The sequence below is a fragment of the Nothobranchius furzeri genome, chromosome 1 (assembly GCF_043380555.1).
Source record: "Nothobranchius furzeri strain GRZ-AD chromosome 1, NfurGRZ-RIMD1, whole genome shotgun sequence".
NCBI classification, from domain to species: Eukaryota; Metazoa; Chordata; class Actinopteri; order Cyprinodontiformes; family Nothobranchiidae; genus Nothobranchius; species Nothobranchius furzeri.
Window position 1 is genome coordinate 38,359,377 of NC_091741.1, and position 15,970 is coordinate 38,375,346.

At 42.8% G+C, this 15,970-nt stretch overlaps 1 protein-coding gene across 2 annotated transcripts in view; it reads left to right on the forward strand.

Moving 5' to 3' along the window:
- The first annotated feature begins 734 nt into the window (after positions 1-734).
- Positions 735-15,970, forward strand: part of LOC107386892 (CD9 antigen) — a 35,552-nt gene continuing 20,316 nt past the window's right edge. Inside the window, exon 1 of one of the 2 annotated variants that reach the window (XM_015961558.3) lies at positions 735-895. In XM_015961558.3, the coding sequence (XP_015817044.1) occupies positions 827-895 (69 nt within the window). In that variant the 5' untranslated portion in view covers positions 735-826. Of the gene's footprint in view, positions 896-8,117; positions 8,293-15,970 lie in introns of those variants that run through there. The other variant, XM_015961566.3, reaches the window with a different exon arrangement.

A 15,970-nucleotide genomic window follows, 5' to 3' on the forward strand; every position in this document is an offset into this window, starting at 1 on the left:
TTAGACTCTCCAGTTAACCTGGCATTATGTTTTGTGTCTCTGGGTGGGAATCGGAGCAGCTGGAGAAACCCCACACATTCACGGGAGGAACACAGTAATTCTACATGAGTAATCTCAGTTTGGACAAATGGACAAAAGCTCTGACTGAAAAGAGCAAGCAAATAGTTTCCCATCGTGTCTTAAAACAATTTCAAAATATATCTTCATATTTGTTCCAGTTTATGCAGATGATGATTGGTTTACGTTGTCATACATTTTATGGTTATTGTGAAATTCCAACCAGATGTGCCGCAGCTGTGAGCTAATTTCTGCTCATAACCAGAGTCTGTAACCGGCCCCACTTAGCCTAGCTGTTAGCTTATCAGTCCAGTCAGAACTGATCTCCTTTTTGCCAAACCCGAGTTTTTTCAAAGAGTAGGTTAAACATTTATTGTTGATAAAAATGCTTCAATGTTTTATTTTTTTAATTAATTTTAACTTTACCCACATCTACTGATTCTGGTGAACGTCAGAAAAGATGGATATTTGCTTAAAAATAATCATTTATACTATTTGTTATTTTTGCTTTGTTCTGTTTTAGCTAATTGGAAACATCTTTAAACTTTCGGGGTTATTAATCTATAACTTGAGTTTTATCATGCTGGGGCCAAACCAGAGGTTTCTGTGGGAGTTGGGAGCTCCGGGGCGATCGGAGCCGAGCCTTGGCGGAAATGAACGATCGGAGCCGAGCCGAGCCGAAGGGACGGGACAGAAGCAGCGGTTGTATCAGACATCAGCAGATAAACGGTTGGATTTTTCACCGACTAGAAACAGGTAAAAACCAGGCATGTCTGCGCTCAGCAGCTGGGAGTTGTGCGTCAAATACGCGCTTTTTATCTTCAACTTCGTCTTCTGGGTGAGTAAAAATCTTTATTTGTCTCATTTACGTCGATTTTAACAGGAAACAAAAGTATATGGCAACAATTTTAAGTCAAAAGCGTCCTAGACCGAAGCACATTTAGTTTGATTGTTACATTTTCAACAGAAACTACATTTGAAAGAGAATTTTCTGCAGTTTTACGGTGAAACATTTAGGCAACTTCCAGCCCCGACTAGACCTCATCTACATGGTTTGATAAAAAAATAAATAAATTTAAAAAAAATTTAAATTCTGAATTTAGATAAGTTAAACGTGCACTGAAGATAAAAGCTTAGTTTAATTTAGTTTGATTCCTCTAATTGTTAAAAATGTGGTGCAACTGAACTATTTCAGGTATGGTGATTTAGAAAGTTTACAGCTGTAATAATAAATAATGGAGGTCAGTGATGGTAGGTGTTTTCCGCTGCTCTTTTCTTACTGGGAAGAATCGTAACTAGACATAACCTTTGTTTTCGTCGTTATGCTGAAGATGTTTAAATATATTTAACAATCAGTCCAAATTGTAACTTCACAATAACATCCTTGCTGAGTTGCCTCAATGACCTCCAGCTGTAATTCAGCTGTAATTTCCTTCTCTTAAATGAAGAGTGCATAGTTTTTAATCCACATGTTAGAAACCTTGGTGTCACCTTTGACAGTGAACTAAATGTTGACAAGCAGATCGGTGCAGTGGTTAAAGCAAGTTTTACCAACTCCGGGCTGTGTCCAACTTCTAAATCGCTCAGATCTAGAAAAAGTCTTCCACGCATTCATCAGTTCACGCCTGGACTATTGCAATGCTCAATATGTTAGTGTATCCAAGTCTTCCATTGCTCGCCTTCATCTAGTCCAGAATTCTGCAGCACGCCTCCTCACGAACACATCTGGATGCACTCCCATTACCCCCATCCTCTCAGCGCTGCATTGGCTCCCTGTGTCCTTTAGAATACAATACAAGTGTATTCATGGCCTAGCCCTCACCTACCTCTCCGATACCGTACACCAGTCTGGATAAAGCTGAGTGGAGACATAAAAAGAACATTCCTGCCATATTTTGCAGCAGAATGGGGGTATCTCAGGCAGATGTAGCAAATCTGAGATTTCATTTAACATTCTGTGTATTTTTCAAATTTTACAAAAATGTTCGTGATGTAGGAGAGACTGTAGGCCCTGGAGCCTGGAGAAGGAGACAAGGTCTGCAGCTTTAAAGCTGCAAAAAATAGTTTACAAAATTAACAAACAAAACACATCAACAGAAGCGATACATGAAAGTGTTATTTAATGTATCAAAGAGCAAGTCACCCCCAAATCAACTCTTTTTTTCGCTGACAAACTATATAAATGTGTGTCTAATTGTACTGCAGAAACGTGTAGTCAATAATTTGGTACTTCAGTGCATCTTAGTTAAAATTTAAATATTCTGCCTAAAATTGTCAGTGTTGCGCCGTTGTCAGGTAAAAACTCTGCACTGTATTTGAATTTAAATCTGCCATCGCTATTGGCTAAGAGGTATGCTACGAAGTAAACTGGTACATTATGATGTCACAATGCCGTTGTGTGTGTGTGTATTTGTTAGTGGCTCCGCCCTCTCGGTCTGCTATAGGCAACAGCATTTGTTGCATTTTTCAGACATGAAGAGGGAGTGAAGTAAGTTTCTTGTAGGGGGTGACTTGCTCTTTAAAAAACAAAGTTGTTCATCAACAAGCATTAACCCAACAAAAATTGGTTCGACACCAACGTGGTGTCCACGTCCAAAAATGGTTGCTGTAGGACGGCCCGAATTAGTAAAAATAATATAACAGAACATGTCTTAAAAATCCATTCAGATACATTTGTACATGCCTACAGTTATATGTACAACTGTTATTTTGACAATTAGTTACGTGTAGTTCAACATCTTCTTCTTCCTGCTCTTGGAGAGTTCAGATGCCTTTTTCTCCTCTCCCTCCCTCCTCATCCCAAGGCTCTTTGTCCTGTCTTGTGTGCACGGCGCTTTCTGCATTTTTCTGGAAACTGGAAATTATTAATAATGGACCTGGTCAGTTGGTCTCTCAACGCGATTGACACTATTGATGTGTCGGTCGCGAACGAACCGGCTCTAAGAGCCAGCTCTGTGAAGTGAACAACGGGAGCCGGCTCGTCATTGGGAGCCGTCACCCCCTCCCCTCTTGTTTTGGTGAAAGCTACAGGCGATTGGTCAACATGTGTAACTGCGTGTCCAGACTGTCCACACACAGAGCAGTAGCGGCGGGGAAGAGGGAGGATCAGACTCAGACACACAGCAGAGCACATGCAGGCGGAGGGAGACGAGAGGGAATGAGGAGGACGAAAAAGGCGAGAGAGAGGGAGGAGAGTGCGATGAAGACAATGAGAAAATGAGCGCCAGCAGTCGGAAAGTTGAGATTTCTTAAAGTGTTCAGTTAATAAACCCATATAAATGATAAATATTTGATATATTGCATTTTTTACATTAGTAAATCATTTTACATATAGTTTTGCATTATTTTGGTTAAATGATAAATGACCTGCACTTGTATAGCGCCTCTCAGAGTAAGGACTCCAAAGCGCTTTACACTACAGTGAATCATTCATCCATTCACACACTCATTCATACACTGGTGGAGATGAGAGGCGAGGCTGCCGAGCACAGGCGCCACTGGACCCTCCGACCACCACCAGAGGGCAAGGTGGGTTAAGTGTCTTGCCCAAGCACACAACAGCAGTACAATGTACTCTACGCAACAGAAAATCTGAGGAGCCACTTGGGAGCCAAAAGAGCTGGCTTTTTTTTGGGTGAGCTGAGCCAAAATAACTGGCTCCCTAAAAAGAGTCGCAATTCCCATCACTAATACACAAAATTTTTTCAACGATGAGAAGGGGCCACCGGATGCCCCTCTGGGACAGAGCCAGCTGGGTATATCATGGACTCCTGGAAACAGTGGAACCTGATATGCCTCTCTCAACTGTCTGTAGAGGATTCTAAAGATGTCTGGATATTTGTGGTTTTGGTGTCGAGATTCCTGCTGTTTGGCCTGAGCGGTTACCTGGCTTACCGGAAAATTAATGAGCTTTCGAGGATTATTGGCTCAATCCCGGAGCTCAGGGATGGAATGAATCACGCTGTGAATGCACAAACTCATATAATTGTCAAGATGAGTCGTAAGCTTGGAACTTTGGCTGAGATTCAGGCTCTGGCACAGAAGGTGGATTCCATCAAGGAGCGAGTTGACGGATCAGCACGGATTGGGATAAATTAATTACGCCATTATTGGATCTAGAGGGGTTGAAGACCAACAGAACTTTAAGGCAGAGAGGAAATTATCTCTGTCTGTATCCAAAACAATCCTTATCTGAATCTGGTGCCCTTGGAGCCTGTGAGGCTGAAGTGAAAACTCCCCCTTCAGAAGAAATGTGGAATGCTGCCGTCGCTATGGAAACTCTTTCTCCCTATACCAGCCTGGGCGCAACTGTGACCGGTGAAGGCCGTGGAACCGTATCTAGGAGTCACTGTGCTCTCTAACCCATTATCTCCCTCCCCTGTCCAAACAGAGGTGATGAGCGCTGCTCCATGCGGCTGCATGCACTGAAGTGAGGAGAGTCCCAACCCTACCTCCCCACCTAGTGGACACTTATGTTGTGTTTCATCTGAAGTCTGTATGCACATCTGTCTGAGGTGTTTTTTTGCATAGCAAAGCTACCCTCTCTGTGGAGGGTAACTCTGAAGTGCCTTTTCCCCTCCCCCCGACTCTATCCTCATATAAACCCTCTTGATCTATTAAGGTAGTGAGACTCGTGTTGCGAATGGCCACAGTCACCAATTCTTGTCATGTGTCTATGTATGTATGTCTGATCTCAGAATTGTGTGTACTGAAACTCTAATTTCCCTCTGGGATTAATAAAGTACTTTTGAATTGAATTGAATTGAATTGAACATAGCATCTCAGCTAATATTGGTCCGGCGGCGACATGGTGTCCACGGTCAAAAATGGTCGCGGTAGGACGGTCCAAATTAAAAAACAAAAGTAACATAACATTTCCTAAAAATCCACACAGATTTGTAGTTACATGTATAATCAACACATTCTCACACCCAAAGCGTCAAAATATGATGCGTGTGACCAAGCCTCAATACATGATGATTCAGGATGCCCCAGCGCGTCAGGAGACGACGATCACAGACACACTGATGACGCACCATCCCAGAGTGATGGTATCCGACGCCGGTGGTGAGACGGACATTAGAATGACTTGTGAACTACTTAACCTTCCTCTCACCACAATCCTAACCTTAAGTTCACAGTTACGGACCTTAAGGTTAGGATTGGGGTGAGGGGAAGGTTAAATAGTCGAGCAATGTCCGTGTGACCGCGCGCGTCTAACACTGACGCCAGCGGAGCCACGTGTCCCTGACCGTCCCCGATCGTCGTCTCCTGACGCGCTGGGGCGTCCCGAATTGTCACATATTGAGGCTTGGTCACACGCATCATATTTTGAAGCTTTGGGTGTGAGAATGTGTTGGTATAATTGTTACATGTAATTCACGTCCAGATAAGACGTCGTTTCAACTTTCATTTTGGAACTATTTTTCAACCATGATGGGACGTGCTGGCCCGATGTCTTTTCAACGTTGATTAAACGTCCGAATGTTTGCTGGGAAAGGATTAAAAATGTGACAAGCAAGACAGTATAGATAGCAATAAGAGTCCCCGCCTGAATGAGCCCGGGAGCAGCTGGATTACTGTGGGGGTGAGGCTGCAGTTATACGGTCCAAGAACAGCTGGAGAGGTGGAGGTGTTTACTGGAAAAGAGAGGGATGAAGTTTGGTCACAGATACATGTGTGTAAAGGAGAGGGACACAAGTGGAACGGTCGGTTAGATGTTTAGGAGGTAAAGTCAGAGAGGATATGTCCAGATGGGTTGGACATGTCCAGAGGAGAAACAGTGATGAAGGATGGTGAGGATGGAGCAACCAGGCAGGAGGCTGAGAGGAAGACCAACTAGGGGACATGAAGTTAGTTGGTGTGTGGGTGGAGGATGCAGATGGCTGGACCAAATGGAGACAGATGACTGGCTGTTGAGACACCTGAAGGGACACGCCCACATAGGCTGTGCATGTGTGTAGTTGGCCGTGTTTGAGATGAGCCAGTTCTGAGCAGATTAGATCACCGGTGATCGGTGAGCAGTGCATGCCGGTTAGATTTGTGTCTGAATTGACGCCGACTTGCTCTGACGTCATGCATACGTAGGCAACGATAACCTCGTGAGATCAAGGTGGCCGCAGATTTTAGAGCAAGGCGCTGCAGTTGCTCTCCACCGGCTGCAAAACCTAGGGAATGACGGGAAACGCCTGGCTCTCACTTGATCTAAGATCTGATTGGTTCCCATTTTGATCCGAACATCCGGTGGTAGAACATGAAATGTTAGTTGGTCACGTGTATTCTGTAAATCATGTGATGCTGATGATGACAACTATAGAGGCCATAAAGAGAAATGTGATTTGTGTTCTTTTGTCACGTTTCCTATGAGCACACTAAACCTACAGCTGATAACCTTTACTTATTATTACAGTCAGGTCTCCATATGCATTCTATTTTATCCACAAGCACGTGAGGATGTGTTTCGGTTGCTAACAGGCAACAGAATTAAAATAAAAAATTAAACATCCGTCATCACCCGCCAGCTACACATGTAGGGAATTGTGTCCGACTTAAGGGCTCGACACACGGGAGGCGACAAACGACCGCGATCAGCGAAATTTGTCGCTGTCGCTTTTATTACCTGACACACGGGAGGCGACCCGCGCCAGCGGCCAGCGGCAAAGCCGTCTACGCGTTCTGTTCCATGGCGAAATCGAAACTTCCGTTGTTTTGTTTGGCTGTGTCAGGTTGGAGGGAATTAAGGTTATTTAAGCGGTTCAGAGTTAAAAAAGCGGTAGATATGATGTTTCACAAGGTGCTGCTAGAGTTATGTGAAATCTTACTTGTGATTTTACTATAAAACATAATAATAATCAACTTCTCCTCCATGTTTGCTCGGAGAAGTGCGGAGCATCCTGTCCGCTCATTGGTCAGTGAATGAAACCTCCGTTGATTGGTCCTCGTCCGAGCGACAGCGATGAAAAGTTGAAAATGTTTCAACTTTCTGGGATCGCGTCGCTGGGTCGCCTGTGCACGACACGTGCACGAGCTCTAAATTTCACACGCACGTTTTTCGCATTTCGCTTGGTAGGAGGGAGACCCGCGATTATCGCTTTGTCGCACATGTCTCATTGAAAATGAATGGAGGAGAGGCGATGTCGCCTCCCGTGTGTCGAGCCCATTAGACGCCGGCTTTTAGCCACTCCCCCTGCTGCGTCCGTCTGCTCTCGTCTGCTTTCCAGGTGAGGCGCTGCTCAACTCGAACAAGGCCGTTGTTTAAGGCTACGTTGAACTTTAAACTCTTTTTGTTTAAACGATCAATAATCATGAAATTTGGGATTTTTGATTGTGGAATTACTTTTAAGCTCTTTTTCGGAGGAAAATCATTTTACAATGTCATAACAGACGTGTTTCAGACGCAGTAAAGATGGAGAAACTCAACAAGGATCAAAATGAATCTATAGGACCCGAACATGTGCTGGACAGCGAGGACAGTTAGTTTTTTTATAATAATAATACATTTTATTTAAAAGCGCCTTTCAGAACACCCAAGGTCACTTGACAGAAAACACTTAATAAAATACAATAAAACAATAATAAAACCCAAACAAGAAAAAAAAACGAAGAGAGAAACAGTTCAATAAAATCAGAGGTTGTAGGCAGATTTTTTAAAACAGATCCTCGCTTAAAACTGGAACATTAATATGAAACTATATCAAGATAAGTATCATAATGGTTCAGCACAGAATAAAAGATATATTTTTTATTTTGTCTGTATACAACGTTTTCCTGGGTCGGCTCATGTAGAAACGATGATCTCTAGTGTAAAGCGCTTTGGAGTCCTCTGACTCTGAAAGATGATTTACACGTGTGGGTCATTTATCATTCAGTGTTTTTCTGTATTTTTCTGAATAAATGTCAAAATCCAGCTGCTTTTGGGCTCATCTGTACAGCTAATTGGTTGTGCCTGCTGCACAAGGTTTGTGTTTGAAAACCACTGAAGCAAACATCTACTGGCTCCTCCCTCACGGCTCCTCCCCCTTACCTTACTGCCTGCAGACAGGTGAGGAACAAAGGGTGTGGCTCACACACATGCAAAGGAAAACCAGCCTGCAGCCAGCTCTTCCTGTTTCGTTCTTTTCTTTTCCTCACTGAGCCAAACGTTTTCTTCTGAAGGACTTAAATCCTGATCCTACAGCCATGAAGGGAATGGAATGCCTCAAGTATGCCATGTTTGTCTTCAACTTCCTGTTCTGGGTACGTAGGAACTGCAAAACGTCAGCCGTGATTCAGGCACAAACTGGTTAAGTGTGTGTGTGTGTTCTGAGCAGGTGCTCTGATCATCAGACTTGTTGTTTTCAGCAACTTAACAGCATGAGAATCTAAGATGTGACTGTCTTTTTTTTTGTTAGATTTGGGATAAGACGTGCTGAGTTTAATCTCTTTTGCTTTTCTTTAATCGTGTGGAGTTTCACTTTTAAATCGTAACGATGGAGTATTTCTGCTGGAAGCAGCTGCTTGAAATACTGAGATAACGGCTCGATGTGGCGTGTTTCTGTTTTTAGGGTGCTTCTAGTTTGTTAGTCCAGTGGAAACGGTTCAGGTGGGCGGGGAGTGCAGAACACCTAGGTTTGGTTTGAGGGGCGTCAAACAGCGGATGGCCCAAAAAAATCTTGTCTTTCCACACATCTCCAGTGTCCATCATTGACGGATCTGTTAAACTATCTAAACTGGACAAAAGAGGAGGAAACGGCACCTCTCAAGATAAGAATCAGCTGGCGCTTCACAAGTACAAATAATATATATATATATATATTAATAAAAAATGGAAGAATTGAAAAATTTTTTAAGGAAAAAAAAATCAAATAGGAAAAGGATCCCAGGACATAAAAACTCGGCATGAACAGAAGGTAGTGATGAAGAATCTGTAGAAGGTCCCACCAAACCTGAACAGGTGAGTTTAAAGGAGACCACTGAGTCTGCTGATCTCAGGCTGAGGGGGGGAGAGGTCCAGAGTCTGGGGGACACAGCAGCAAATGATCTGTCACCTTTGGTCTTTAGCCTGGTGCTGCACAACCAGTAGGCTTTGGTCACTGGACCTCAGGGACCTGCTGGGGGTGCATCATCTTAGACAACTAGCAACTGTAGAACTTTACCTTACTGCAAATGCTGTTGAGCAAGTTATCCATATGTTTGCTAGTGGCAGATTGGACTACTGCAAGGTCAAGGTCAACTTTATTTATATAGCACCTACAATCTGCTGTTGCTCACCAACCCATAAAAACCATGAATAAAAGGATGAGAGTAAACAATGAGAGACGAGTTTAAAATAAGACAAGATGTGAACAATAAAAATGACGACAAACCAGATAAAAGAGAATAGATACACAACTCAACTATTTCTAAAAGCCAAGTCAAACAAGTTTTTAGTTTTGACTTAAACTGCTCCATGCTTTGAGGGATCCCCAGCTCTAGGGCCAGCCACTGAAAAGGCTCTACCACCACGGGAACACTAATAGTAACTGAGAACAGGACCTCAGACTCCTGGCGGGAGTGTAGGTGAGTAAATCATTAATAGGGTGGAGCAAGGCCAGAGGGAGATTTAATAACTAAAAGCAGTAGTTTAAATCGAATCCTAAACTGAACGGGAAGCCAGTGAAGGGAAGCAAGCACCAGAGTTATATGGTCATGCTTCCTTGTGCCTGTTGGCAAACGAGCTGCTGCATTTTGGACCAACTACAGACGATCGGTGGAATGTTCTGGGCCATAACAGAGGGAGTTGTAGTAGTCCAGCTGACAAGAGCTAAACATATGGATTACTTGGTCCAAAATGGTTGCTGGTAGATATTTTTAACCCTTGCCAGTTGCCTTAAGTGATAGAAGCCAGACTGGACCACTGCACTCACCTGTCCATCAAATTTAAAGGAACCATCAATAGAGAACCAAGGTTTTTATGTCGGGCTTCACGAATGCAGATAAGGGACCAAGAGGACTCACAGCTCCAACCACAAGGTCTTGTCTGCCGAAGACTAAAATCTCAGTGTTGATTTTGTTCAATATAATAAAATAGATTGCCATCCTCCGTTTCACATCCGTTAAGCAGTCCATTAAGGAGGCAACAGAAGTGGGGATGAGAGGAAGATAGACCTGAAGATCATCTGCAAAGCAGTGGAAGGTGATATGTTTGGTGAAGACAGAACCTAATGGCAAGATGTATAATGGAAACAGCTGAATGAAAATACTGCAACTTCTTGTTTTTTGGCTTGGATCTTTTAGCCTCAGTCAGATCCATCTGTAGGGTTCGGAGCGCAGCGGGCTTTGTGGACCCGTGTGTTCTGGTATGGGTCTGCAATTTTAGGAGAGCATTTCAGATTTTGCTTTGTTGCAAGTAGTGATGTTTTTCTGTCCCTCAGTCAGTGGACTGTGACCGCTCCAGATTTCTGGACCTACAACAGAAGGGGGCCAAAAAAGTCCTGTGACTGACACGGTCCGGGTCGGTTGTCTTGACCAGTTTTGCAATGGGGACAGAAAAATGGGCGAGCTGACCCTCCCCGATCCATGCCAAAAAGGTCAGTGAAAATGAGGCCTTACTCCGTCTCTTGCTTTCAACTGGTCCAAAGTGTGGCGGCAACTGACGGTGAAAGAACAGAACAAGAAGAAAACCCGGCTCACTGATTGGCCAGGATCCTCCAGCTGGATTATTGAGCATGAACAATGGAGCAACTTATCAACTGTTAGGGGTCACCAGTCTGCTGCCTGCAGGCCTGTTGTAAAGTTAGTTCAAGTTATCCCTGAGAAAATATAAAATCACTTGCATTGAGATGGATTTTTAAAATTACGATATTGTAAAAATATATATTTATTAAAATATGTTTATTATGCATGAAGTTGAGTTTAGCTCTGATGTATTCAGGTTCAAAGGTCGGTACTGTGTCTGTAAAAAACATTGTGCATCATACTGTTGGCTTTTTGGATGGCTCAAAACCTGTGAAGTAGCTCTCAGCTTCCCAAAGGTTGGTGACCCCTGGACTATGGTGTCTCTTTGATGTCCAAACCTAACGATTTTGCCAGCATGGAGGTCAGGCTCGGTGCAGGACTATCGTACTTGTTTGTCCAGGAGACAAGCGCAGCCGTACTGATGACAGCAGGGACGCCACATTTCCCTGAGCTTCTACTTTTCCACAGCATCATAGTCCAAAATATGTTTCTGTCTCAGATATTTGAACTTGATGCGACACACGATGGAATGAGTCCTTGTCCATAATCTAATGCGACACTTATGATTTTGCAAAGGGTATAAAGACACTTTTAAATTACTTTTAACCCTAGAAAGCATTTTAAAGGTAAACTAGGTGGTTTTGGCTTGCTTTGAGCACCCCCTAGTGTCTGTTTGTAGAAGCAAAAGCAAAACCTACTTCCTCGCTGTGCATTCGTATTTTTAACACCCTAATCTGAAAACTGAAACGTCTCCTCAGCCTTCTTTAGTGCTGGAACTAGACTGCAGCGCCAGGTATGTCATCTCCCAACAGAACGGTCCCTCCGGCTGAAGCCGCAAGTGGAAGACTCTGGTTACAGGGGGCGATGAGGGCTGGGTGGCCTTGCACTAACCCTGTAAAGGGTAATTTTAGCACATACTGGCTCAAGAAAATGGTTTACAAATAAATTCAACCACTTAAGCCCAGTGACGGCCAAAGTCACTTATCAACCTGTTCTGAATGGAAAAACAGTCTGTAGCTTTAAAGTAAACATCTAATAACTGGTATTTGTAGTTCACACAGATTAGCTCATTAGCTGGTGTGTTGTTGCTGTAATTACCTGTTTGAATCCAGAAATCACACCTGCTCTGGACCCTAATCACTGTTTTGACTGTTCTGTGTCGTCGTTGTGGAATAGCACCTCATTCATCCCTGAGAGAACTAAATCAAACCAGAGTTTGAACAACAAAAACATTAGAGAGGCTTTTCTTATTCGGTAAAATAACCTGAAAGATTTCCCACGAGCCTGATTGTCCTTCTGTCCGGTCGACGACTCGATCCTCAAAAAAACATGAACATAAAATCTCAAGAGTTATTAAATCTGGTTAAAAATGTGTCGTCGTCATATTTTGGACAGAAAAGATGAATAATAAAGATATAATAGCAGCCATTTTGGGGTTTGTGTGTAAAAGTTATTTACCACATCTTCTCACGTCAATTGTTTATGCTGCAAATACTATTGACGCATAAATGTCACAGGCAGAGAGCTCATCATTCAGGGTTAAGAATTCGTTCATTCTGGGATGTAGTTGTTCTGATTAGTGACATTGAAAAGGTTTAAAACTCATCTAACCTTAAAAGTCGAAAAAATACAGTATTCTAGAAAGCAGTCTGAACAAATTTTACAGAAAACGGCAGCCATTCATTGATTTTTTTCGACATCATTTGACACCCCCCCCCCTCCAACTTCCTCCTGATACCCCTCTTTTCCTCAAGAGCATCTGGCTGCAGACATCAGCTGGCGTCTTTGCCGTGACAGGAAATGACGTATCCGGAAAAACAAGTGTCATTACCTTCGCCGGAACTCATTGCCTTTGCCGGAAGTAGTTTTTTTTCTTGAATACGCTTTATTGACAAAGCACAAAAGTAGTTTGGATTTGTCAAAACGTGTCGCTTTTCTCTTCGATTTGTACACATTTAAGAGAAAAATTACACGGTGGGTCATTACCTTAACCAGAAGTCATTACTTTCACTGGAAGTAGTTTTTAAAAAAACAAAACTTACCGGAAAAAGCTTTTTATTTCGGATTTTTTTTTTCTCTTCAGATCTGGACTTGCAAACTTAAGTAACGTTGTTACCTGCGTTGCATGAAAATTGATTAAATCCCTTTGTTCTTCAGACAGGGAATTTTTATGACAGTAGCACATACATACATACATATACATATATATACACACACACACACACACACATATATGTATATATACACACACACAATAAAAGGCTGTAAAGTGAATTAAAAAAACATATGGATAAAATGAGAACACGTTAAAACTAAGACTTTTCAAAATGTGCAAACACAATAGTACTGGCTAAATATTCAGTTTTATTGTTAAGCCCAAGATGAACTTTTGACCTACACCAGTTGCTAAAGTACAGGACTCCCAGAAGCAGTGAAAAACATTTCAGCAACACTCCTCTCTCACCAGCAACAAAAATTAATTACTAAATATCCATAACACTGTCCTATTGTGTATCACAGCAGCTCATTGCAACAGAATTTAACTACTACAGCTGATAACTATTTAGCTAGTTGGTATTTATTTTGAGTGAAAGACAATAAAACCAAAGAAACACTTAATTTCACAACCATTTTATTTTGGGTACAAATGAATTTGCTGAAGCATGGCTTTCTCAGCTGCATATCGATTCATCCCCTCCCATTTTTCCAACACTTTTATTGTTACCTGAAAAACATGCAGGATTACTTCAACGTCGTCGTCTTCCTCCGCTTGTCCGGGTCCGGGTCACGGGGGCAGCATCCCAACTAGGGAGCTCCAGACCGTCCTCTCCCCGGCCACCTCCACCAGCTCCTCCGGCAGGACCCCAAGGCGTTCCCGGACCAGATTGGAGATGTAACCTCTCCAAAGTGTCCTGGGTCGACCCGGGGGCCTTCTGCCGGCAGGACATGCCCGAAACACCTCCCCGGGGAGGCGTCCCGGAGGCATCCTGACCAGATGCCCAAACCACCTCAACTGACTCCTTTCGATCCGGAGGAGCAGCGGTTCTACTCCGAGTCCCTCCCGGATGTCCGAGCTCCTCACCCTATCTCTAAGGCTGAGCCCGGCCACCCTACGGAGGAAACTCATTTCAGCCACTTGTATCCGCGATCTCGTTCTTTCGGTCGTTACCCAAAGCTCATGACCATAGGTGAGGATTGGGACGTAGATCGACCGGTAAATCGAGAGCCTGGCTTTCCGGCTCAGCTCCCTCTTCACCACGACAGATCGGCTCAGCGTCCGCATCACTGCAGACGCTGAACCATCCGCCTGTCGATCTCCCGATCCCTCCTACCCTCACTCGTGAACAAGACCCCGAGATACTTAAACTCCTCCACTTGAGGTAGGGCCTCTCCCCCGACCCGGAGTTGGCAAGCCACCCTTTTCCGGTCGAGAACCATGGATTTGGAGGTGCTGATCCTCATCCCAGCCGCTTCACACTCGGCCGCGACCCTACCCAGCAAGAGCTGAAGGTCAGAGCTGGGTGAAGCTAGGAGGACCACATCATCCGCAAAAAGCAGAGACGAGATTCTCCTGACACCAAACTCTGTTAAGGATTACTTCATACACTGTCAAATGTTTTCGAAAAGTAACTTTTATACCAATCACTGCTGAAGACTGCGTTGTACCTCTGGAACAAGGACATCAAACACTAAGTCCAGAAACTGGAACTCTCTTCTTTATTAGTTTATCTATTCCTGAGCATGAACCAATCCGCTCCGTCAGCTCGTCAACCTATAAAACACGTTAACATAAAAATGAACAAAACGTTCCTCTCAGCATTAGACAACGGACTCAGGTGGCCCACTGACCACGCATCCACATAAATAAATGTGATGCAGCTTATTGTAAGTCAGTATACATTTACCTGTGCATCAGCAAAGTGGAACATCAGTGGCTTTAGTCTTTGCTTTAATTTAAGCGAGACACCTGGATTGTGCCACAGATACATGCGGCCAGACTTCACTCCACCGCTGCAGAGATCCTTATACACAGTCTGAGTAGAGACAAGAGTTAAAAATAAGCAACATTACCACAGATAACAAGAGATTGCATTATCCTATGTCCAATTTTAGAGTCTTAATTTATTATAATTAAACATTACCTTGACTTCACCATCTGAAATCACTGCCTGGGTTCCATTTTTCAAAGCCTCGATTGTCCTGTAATTTAGATAAAAATACATCTTATTGGCAAATGAAGAATACAAGCACATGTAAGGAGTTTTGTCAGTGTCACTTGAAGAAGTCCGATATTCATTTTAGATCTATATTTAAGGCCTGTAACTCCTGAATGATTTGCAGCTACATGTGCTTAAATCCGGTAATATTAATATAAACCAAACCCGATCAAAGCAGTCAGTCAAAAATATCTATTTTTTATAAGGATAGGATTATTCTGAAACACAATCAGAAGGAGGGCGGCATTAATTAGAGAAGCGGCTACTATTTCAAAGTTATTGTACCTGTTGCAGGACACCTGATTTGTGCAACCACAGTAGAATGACCCAGCACACCACACACAATAACTGAAAAATATTTAGAGATATTGAAAGCTAAGCTTGTCCAGAAAATGCATTTTATTTCTGGGTGCACAGGACCAGTTCCAGTGTGGGCCAGATGCTGAAAAATAAATTCATAAATCTGTCTTTTTGAAGTTTCACAAATCAGAGGAAGGTTTCACAAATCACAAACTATGTTTTATGCATTCCTACGAGCCCAGAATAATCTAAAACAGGTTTGAAGAGTGTATGTATTGTAGGTTTTGAGCTAGAGCAGAATAAAAATGGTCAGAGTAGAGAAAAATTGGGTGTATTAGCCCTTTAGCCATTTCCCGAATCGGAAGCTAACTTTAGCCTTGTATGAAAACTAGTGATTGAAACCACTTACAAATCTCTGAAAATCTACGCTTTTTAATTAAAAAAGGGTATTAATAACGTTTCAGTCAAGTCAGTATTAGAAATCGTGGTCTTTATATCATATCTAATTTATATATAAAGTTAAAATTATTACTTTAACTGTTTTAACAAACAGGGAGACCAGAAAAATCAAATAGCTAAGTTAAAGCTAAGCTACAATTGCTGATAGCTTTATTGATGTAGCTTTTGTGTTAGCTTGTGAACTCCCTGCATTCATTTTAAGACTGCGTGTTAATATTGATACAATTAGCTATGAAACACGG